Raw genomic sequence first — 8,042 nt, forward strand, 5'->3', positions numbered from 1 at the left:
GAAATGTATGCAAGACCAACCGGTACGCTGCAAAAGCCATGATTCATTCGGAGGAGTCTTGCTGGACGCGATGTTGTGGCCCTTTTTGGACAAATTGTGACATGCCTGCAAGTCGCCGTTCTGACGCATTCTAGAAGTAATTTTCCAGCCCATGGCGCCTTTTCGAGAAGCTGGGAAAGCCGATTTAGGAAGAAGAGTGAGTCCCATATTCTTGTTCTGTTTCACATATTCTTGGTCAGCTCTTGATCAGCTCCTCATGGTTGTCATCTATTCATCTTTGAATAGTGCAAACTGCCAGATGATATCTGTTTTCTTGCTTAACTTACCTTGTTGTGTCCAACAAAGAAATCCCATTGTTTGACAGGCTACTTTCCAGAAGTAGCTGACACTTCCACTTAAGACATTGTTCAAGTATTAAAAATGTTTCACTAATTTGCACCCTTCAGAAAATACACTGATACCAGCAGAGGAAATTTTATAAATCCCTGTTCCGCTGAATACCCCCAGTCTTGGGAAAGGGGTGTATGGGTATGTCCTGTGGTTATTCTTAGAACTGTTTCGTACAACTGGCTTATGCCACGTGGACCGCGAGAGTCTTGTCCACATGGATCTCTGATATGTTCACAGACTCAGGAAGCAGGAAAAAAAGTCACCACGATTGGATGACTAGGTGCATTGCAGGGCTGGCTGCCTGTCCCCTATTTGAAGCGTCTCGGCGCGTACAACGTCCACAAGGGTCATCGGAGTTTCTCAAGTGAAACGAGTAGGTGGTACTATGAACTTCAGTGTTCACGTTAAGTCTATTTGTTTAGCACTGGGTTTTACCTATTAGAGTGGTAGGGTACCTACCTTGAACTGACTAACGTAAGTGGACCTAAGTTCCCACTTTGCAGGGAGCATCGCACAGGTGCTGGACTTACCTGTCCTATGCTAATTCCCTTTTCTTCCTCCGTGGGTATCACCATTCAAATTCTTCCGGAGTCGCACTTGTACATGTACATGTAAGTGTACATGACAGAGTACAGGAACTCAAATTTCGGATCCAGGCTCAAGAACTTATATCCTTCTAACTTTACGCTCTGATCAACTTATTGGAAGTGCAAAGACGCCCATTGTTCCATATGCTTGTTGACATACGCCTTTTAAATGCAACATTGCAAATTCAATTGAACGTAGATACAGAAAAAAAAAAAAAAAAAAAAAAAAAAAAAAAGACGTCGGGAAATGGAAGGCAAGATACCAAAACAAAAACGAAAGAATAGAACATAACAAAATCACTTGAAGACATGAAAGATGATGCAAAAAGAAGAAGGGAAAAAAAATAAAAAAATAAAGAGATGGGAGCGATTCTGCTGTCTTTTCACGTGGTGTTTAGCATTTAACTGGAAGCGCCTTCTTCTTGGTTGGAGTTTTGGCCAATTTAACCTCTGCCTTGCGTCTGCGGACAAGTCCCTTAAAAACTTTACCACCAGCCAACCGCCACTTGGGAAGCTCTTGCGCAATCACCTTGTTTGGATTTTCACCCCTATTGAGTCTTCTGATCAAGCTGGAGGACCGCGCAGCATTGGGTCCAACGTTGTATGCCCATGAAACAAGGGCGCCGTACTGGTTCGCATTGAGCTTCACTGCCTTCTTAGTTGACAGAGTGATGGCCTGTTGGAAACTCTATTTCGCAAATGCATTGTCAGCAAATCATGTTGGCGATTCCTTAAGGGGCAACTGAATCGTCAATTTTGTTTAGGAAAATGGTCAGCAAGCGAACGCACCCTTAGATCCTTCTTCAACAAGGCTGTTGCAGTTTTCTTGGTCAACGGGAATTTGACCTCCTTACATCCCTTGGTCTTGCAGAGATGGCCGTATCCCACGGTGGGCAGTCCAATCGGATCTGGTGCGGGTCGTGGTACGAAGCCCTCAAATTCCTTGATCAAGGCGAGAGTGGCCTTGTTGACATTGGGGCCAACACATTTCCTGGGTTCTAGCGTTGGGGCGGCCAGCGCAGAGGGGAGAACGGAGAGAGCGGCGGCAAGAAGGATCGAGAAACGCATTTCGATAGATGGGGCGCCTTGATTTCGTTTCTTTGTTTTAGGATAAGGGAGGGGGATAGTGGGCGTGAGCTTGGAATGAAGGTATATAAAGTATACCGCGCTGTACTTGTTGAACATGAATCAAAATTCCGTAAAAACCACCCGGGAATAGTGGCATCTTAAATATTGTCTCCAACCTACCTGCTCAGCTCTCGGTCTCGCTGCCAAGGAGCCTCTCTTCTTCAATACCCCGACCTCCTGAATAAGTTTCTCTGATTTTCTCCGGACTTCGCCTTGGCCCACTCACTTACCCTGATGTACCTCCCTTGTTAGGTACCTTGGAAACAAAAATGCGCAGCAGCGGCTGGATATGTTCGACCTGTATGCCACCCGCCTTGAGAGTGTTTCGCCTTACGAGAGGGGAGAGCTTGGTCCCGCCACCAAAACACCCCTAGGCTAATGATAAGAAAGCTAAAACTACGCTGTAGTTACTGCTTAAATTCCAGTGGGAAGCTGTGAGGATGTGTGATTGGTTTATGTGAACTATTTCTCCAGTTGGGGCTCCAACCCTGTCATTTTTAAACTCATGCCTCGTCTCGTTCGTGAGAAGCTTTTCAGAACCGTCCGAGAGGATTAGTTAAATCGCGGATAGGGGTCCTGCTCGTGGGCAGTGTAGATTCTAGATATCCGAATTGTAACCTGGCTCTGGTCTACTTTCATGGGTGTATGACAGCTCCCCTGGCGTCCGCTCTCTCAAAACATTGTCCGCGAGGGGTAGCTCGATCGGCCTCGCCACCACCTTGTAGTTGAGCCTTTGGGACCTTGGATATTCGTAACTGATCCCTCCCTTAAGAGGAGGTACGGTACATCAGGTACCGGGCTGCTGCGCCGCGAAGCTTGGATCTCGTTTCACAGCTCAGATCTCGAATCCCTGTCCTCTCCAGGTTTCAGTGTTGTGTAGTGCTGATACGAAATATAACTCTGGTACCCAATGTTGAAAAGCGAATAGCTGGCTTTTTCTCGACGAACTTTGTGGGAGGGCCTTGGGCCACTCGTGCAATCAGGGGGAGGAGGAGTCAAAGCCTCTTTATCATCAAGAAGAACCTCTCTGTTTGTTGGTCTAGAAGTGCAGGCGAACCGTCTGGTCTCTCCATCCATTGAGATGCATGGGTTTTTGGTTTTCGTTCCTGTTGTGAGAGGAACGGGCGTGGCTGATTTGTGCTACAGCGACGGCTGGGGAATATCAGCTAGGGTTCCTGGGAAGCCCCGTCCGCGCCACAGCATGGCTAGTTATCCCCTGCATTAGACAGCGCGGGATGTTTCAATTCGTCAGTATATGAGAAGCCAAGATTTGCCCCAGTGATCAGGACACATTTTCCCCTTAAAACTCCTGTACAGAGAGGGACAAGGGATGCTGGTTTTGTGGCATTGCTTGTTTTCCTGGCCGGCTTTTTGCGTCGTATCGATATTGGATATTGGATGCATGGCTGGTTCGGAGCACACAAAAAATCAATCCTTTCTATCGAACGAGCAATATCTCTCGAGGATTCTGGAACATGAAGAATAACTAATAATGATTTGCGACGATGCGTCTAGCCCCTAGTGGATACAAAAGAACAGCCCGACATAAACGTCGCGCTGGTGCCTGTCTACGAGCATGACCCATACTAATCTCGTTCACGGATTAGTGTTTATGAGAGGCCGCTTCTGCAATTATAATAACGAGCCGCGATTAATCCGTACACACCGCTCAGCCCACCTTTCTGCATCGTTGCTCGTGTCCGCGAACTAGACGTACGATGTGTGTCGAAATCGAGAGTTGACAAGTCTAACCTGGGTTGACAGTACTCTCAAATATCCCTCGGTCGAACAACCTTCTGTATTGTATTTTGTTTCAGGTTATTTCTATTTTGAAGCTCCCGCTGAACTGGATTGCTGGTTTCATAGGATAATTTGATACAATGACAATGTGTGTGCAAAGTAGGAAATGAAAGGAGAATCCTCTGTAAAACATGATATTCATTTCGCACAAGCTTAGTCTAGCTACGTTTCCTCGTATCCAATCCATCTCGCCTGGAATTTAGCGCCATAAGAAACTATTTACACGCCAGGGATGGCAGATTTGAGTATACTTTCCTCTCTTCTCTTGCAGACCCATTACGCTAGTTTGTGTCGCGTGCTTCTGCATACTCACAAGTACTTCTCGTGCGCCGTATCTTCGGCAGCAGAGGGTGCTTCGGCCTGTCTTTCCAAGGCCTGCACATGCTCTTCGATCTTCTTATTCTGAAACGGAAATGCGGCAGGATAAAGGATGGGCCGTTGATCGTGTCTGCAAGGGATGGGTCAGGCTTTGCTCGTGTCCTTGCATGGATTCAATTTGTGCTGGTGTTTCTCCATTGGATGGGAGTCGAGACGACTTACCGGTTATCGTCGCAGCTGTAGTTTTCGGCGTGATAGCTTGGCGTGAGTACAACCTAATGAAATGATGCTCTCGTTAATTATCCACATTCTAATTTTTCACAGAAAGAATACTACAAACCTGCTTATGACGGTTCGCAGCCTAATAAATGAACATTAGCCAGCGCCTTGGGGAAATTAATGCGTCGGAAGGAGGGTAATCATTTTGCTCACATAATAATAGAAGAACCTGCGGACTTTCTCATAAATCTCCCTCGGAGTATGCTGTTGAGGCCACATATGTAGCAGCTTCTCATACATGCCAAAGGGCCCACATTTACTGATTTTGCGCAGACGTCCAAATACGGAGAGCTCCGCATAGGTCATGCCCATTTGGTCTTCATCGGATCTAGGGTACCTTGTTTAGCATTGTGGCTATGAATAAAAGCTACGGGCAAAAGCTGCTTACTGTGTGTAGCTCTCGGTAATGGGCTCCAACTACATGTTTGTTAGCATGTGCGATGGTCACTTTTGGGACATACTGGTAAAACACCTACTTCTGCGGTGGGTGTGGCATGAACGAAGCTTTCAATAATAGGAATATCAAAGTTTACTTTCGCCCATGACAGGAACTTGACCAAGTCCAGTTTATCAATCGAGCCGATTGGGTTCAGATCCGCGCTTGAACAGTCATATTCTACTCCGGTCAGTCATCATAATAATAATGCCGGCAGCTTGGGAAGTTGAATCTTACTGGTAAGGTATCCTCTCAATCTATAAATAAAGTTAGTACCTGATTACGAAAGGGACATCAAAAAATGGGACTACAAACTGCTCCGAGAGATTGCCTTGAAGTAGTTAGTTAGAGATCTGCACTTAGAGGAAGGGCGCGAAACATACCTGATGCAAGAACAAGAAGGGAACCACCCCCTGGTCTCTGCCGTACTAGAGGAAGCAGCTGGGCGAACATATAGCCAACAACGAGGCGGGAACGCGCTTGAATGTCTGCAAGGATAAGTTAAGCACAGAAGACAGCACTGGAATTGAAGGCTTACTTTGAAGAGCAAGATTCTCAGTGGGGCTACCACCGTGGACAGAGAAACGTGGAGTGAAGTTAGTTACAAAAGTGAATAAGTTAGATATCGCAGATACCACTGAGTCCATGTCGAGGTCAATGTGGTAGCTTCCGATAGACTTCGCCAGCTCCTTGGCTCTATTTCGCGTTTCTTTGCTAGAATTAGTAGTACCCATATAGCATGTGTGAAGGATTTTGCCACAGAGCTCTTGAGGAGTTTCTGGCAACCATTGTGAATCGGCCGGTTCTCCAACGATCCTGCGCATATCTGCAATAACGGCTTGATTTCCGTCATGGCAAGCAGAAACAACAAGCCGACACATCGAGAAGGTGATTACGGCGACCGATGCACTGTCCAGTCCTCCAGAGAGGGGAAGGCTGTGAACGACGCTTAGTGGGGAAAGTATAAGTATAGTGATAAGGTCGTATCTTACAAGAAACCAGACTGCCTGCTGCGCCTTAGGTAATCCCAAAGCCAGCAAGCTGGACCCAAAGCAATTTCTTCCTCTGGGGAATGGTATTCCAATTCGATATCAGGGGAGGGTTGAATATTCGGGTTAAGTGAGTCTGACTTTCTCGACAGGGAGATTGGGGCTTCGATCCGCTGATACGCAGGGGCTTGACTGCCTTGGGAGCTTCGACTAACCGATGTACGAAAACTGCGGACTTCTTCTCTACGGTATCTGTTAGCTATTGGAATCAAGCCAAATCTGAACATCACACTAACAAGTCTATAACTGCGGTGACGACGTCCACATCCTTTAACGAGAATTGAGAGCTCATCCCAACCACACGCCCATTGACGAATATGCCTGCTGAACCATCGAAATAAAGACGTCCGTTTCCGTCTTCGCCTCTTTGGTTGGCGTATAGATAGATCCCACCACCTCTCGTACAGTGGCGAATAAGGTCAATTCTCTGCTTGAGCTTTCTGAGCTCGTGGTGCTAAAGCAAAACGATATTAGCATGGAGAAGGCAAAAGAGTCTGGACTTCATACTAACGCTTCCACTTGAATTCGTAAATATTTCTACTCCATTGAGCCCCATATGGATACCTGGATTACTCGGGGTGCAGAGTTCCTCGCAGGTTTCGATACCAATCGCGGAGTCGTACGTACTGATGACTGCGTCTCCAATTGGGACAGTGGCCTGGCCAGTAATCCCGCCCACGATTCTTTCAAGATAGTAGTCTTCTACATATCTTGGTTTAGCCCAGGGCGTAAACCATCTGTATTCGTAGTAATTGGCATCTGGGGAGATTTTAGTATGATGGAAATATCGCAAACTCGTAGGAGCGTTTTACTACCTCCCGCAAGCCACATCTTTGGCTTGATCAGAAGTATCTTCCGATTCAAAATGTGGATTCGCGCATTATAGCGAATCTAGAGCCATAAGCATATGGTTTATCCATTTCCAATGGAGTAGTAATACATACATTGCGATGGCGCACCTTGAATGAGTCAGCCAATCAAAAACCGCTTATATGAATTATAATGCATTTTAGAACATACAGGAGCGCCAATATCAATAAGGATATCTTGACAGTCGGGATGATCAACGATGGTTGCAATGCATTGCCAAACATGCAAGTAGAGATCCCCTTCCAGAAAGTGGTCTTGACATGAGTAGCCGGTAATTTCAAGTTCAGGTCCTACGCGAAGCCTATAATGTTTTTCAGTGAGGATTCCACAAGAAGACGGTGGTAGAGTGCACACTTGGCCCCAGCAGCTTTGGCGATGCGGATACTGTCAATGATCCGGTTCGTGTTTCCTTCGAAATCCAGCACCCACTGGTTGAGGGAACTAGATGGTTGTTAGAAATTTCTGATCCGCGCGGATAGGAGGCATGGAACCTACCAAGTAGCTACAGTTACTAGAGGAGCCATTGTTTTTCTCTTTTTATATATATTTCTATTGCGAAGGAACTGAGTTACTACATAAACAATAGATCCCGAGAATGATATATGTCGTCCTAGTTCCTCGGATGTCCTTGGTTAAGGTTGACGTCAAAGGCTGGTGCTGGTGATTGGTCGACTCAGTCTGCTCAGTCTAGTCATGTGACCTTGGAAGAAAAGGTTGTAGGCTATTATCTCAGCAAGCTCAGACGCTTCTCCAGATATTCATTGCTGTTTTAACACTGGATTGATGATTATGTCATGAGCTAACCTCAAATAAGCAATAAGCTAACCCAAATAGTAAAATCAGGTCATGTGAGTGATAATATCTTGCAAAGCATCTGAGAAGAAACAGTTTCTAATTATTAATAACACAGAAATGATTTACTCAGTTGTAACGTGGCGGAACCGAAGCGGTGGCTAGTCGGCGGCGACACGTAGAGGTAGTTGTTTGGGAAGCTGTATGAGTGAGCTTGACTATCTTGCTTGAATAGCGAGCTTGTAGGCTACAGGGTTATTGTGAGGATATCACAGATATGATACTTAGTATACTAAGAAGATTGTATGAGGCATGCAGTAACTCTTGTGTATATTTCAGTAGCAGTAAAATGAATCACTGACTTCTTTAATAAGAAGTCAGTATCTAGCTATT

At 45.9% G+C, this 8,042-nt stretch overlaps 2 protein-coding genes across 2 annotated transcripts; both read right to left on the bottom strand.

Moving 5' to 3' along the window:
- Positions 1–632: 632 nt before the first annotated feature.
- Positions 633–3,245, bottom strand: BDCG_06851 (uncharacterized protein). The gene is made up of 4 exons (XM_045422610.1): positions 2,226–3,245; positions 1,767–2,145; positions 921–1,665; positions 633–780 (listed from the first exon to the last, which is right to left on the bottom strand). Exons 2-3 carry the CDS (start codon positions 2,043–2,045, stop codon positions 1,372–1,374), a joined length of 573 nt encoding a protein of 190 aa, XP_045278209.1. The 5' UTR covers positions 2,046–2,145; positions 2,226–3,245; the 3' UTR covers positions 633–780; positions 921–1,371.
- A 778-nt stretch (positions 3,246–4,023) lies between these two features.
- BDCG_06852 (NAD+ synthase (glutamine-hydrolyzing)) lies at positions 4,024–7,568 on the bottom strand. The gene is made up of 18 exons (XM_045422611.1): positions 7,353–7,568; positions 7,212–7,298; positions 7,008–7,158; positions 6,932–6,946; positions 6,803–6,878; positions 6,499–6,746; positions 6,224–6,441; positions 5,931–6,170; positions 5,477–5,874; positions 5,322–5,426; positions 5,254–5,269; positions 5,176–5,195; positions 4,979–5,118; positions 4,891–4,919; positions 4,656–4,830; positions 4,564–4,584; positions 4,446–4,498; positions 4,024–4,353 (listed from the first exon to the last, which is right to left on the bottom strand). Exons 1-18 carry the CDS (start codon positions 7,379–7,381, stop codon positions 4,215–4,217), a joined length of 2,160 nt encoding a protein of 719 aa, XP_045278210.1. The 5' UTR covers positions 7,382–7,568; the 3' UTR covers positions 4,024–4,214.
- Between the last annotated feature and the right edge of the window lie 474 nt (positions 7,569–8,042).

Source organism: Blastomyces dermatitidis (assembly GCF_000003525.1).
Source record: "Blastomyces dermatitidis ER-3 genomic scaffold supercont1.7, whole genome shotgun sequence".
Lineage (NCBI taxonomy): Eukaryota > Fungi > Ascomycota > Eurotiomycetes > Onygenales > Ajellomycetaceae > Blastomyces > Blastomyces dermatitidis.

What these genes read in the sequence shown, in the direction of transcription:
- BDCG_06852 (XM_045422611.1), bottom strand. Translation starts at nt 7,381, where the DNA reads ATGGCTCCTCTAGTAACTGTAGCTACTTG. An exon ending in AGCAGGCAGTCTGGTTTCTT is followed by an intron (nt 5,875 to 5,930) that starts GTAAGATACGAC and finishes CGTCGTTCACAG; the next exon opens with CCTTCCCCTCTCTGGAGGAC. An exon ending in GCAGGTTCTTCTATTATTAT is followed by an intron (nt 4,585 to 4,655) that starts GTGAGCAAAATG and finishes TTCATTTATTAG; the next exon opens with GCTGCGAACCGTCATAAGCA.
- BDCG_06851 (XM_045422610.1), bottom strand. Translation starts at nt 2,045, where the DNA reads ATGCGTTTCTCGATCCTTCTTGCCGCCGCTCTCTCCGTTCTCCCCTCT. An exon ending in TGTTGAAGAAGGATCTAAGG is followed by an intron (nt 1,666 to 1,766) that starts GTGCGTTCGCTT and finishes TTTGCGAAATAG; the next exon opens with AGTTTCCAACAGGCCATCAC.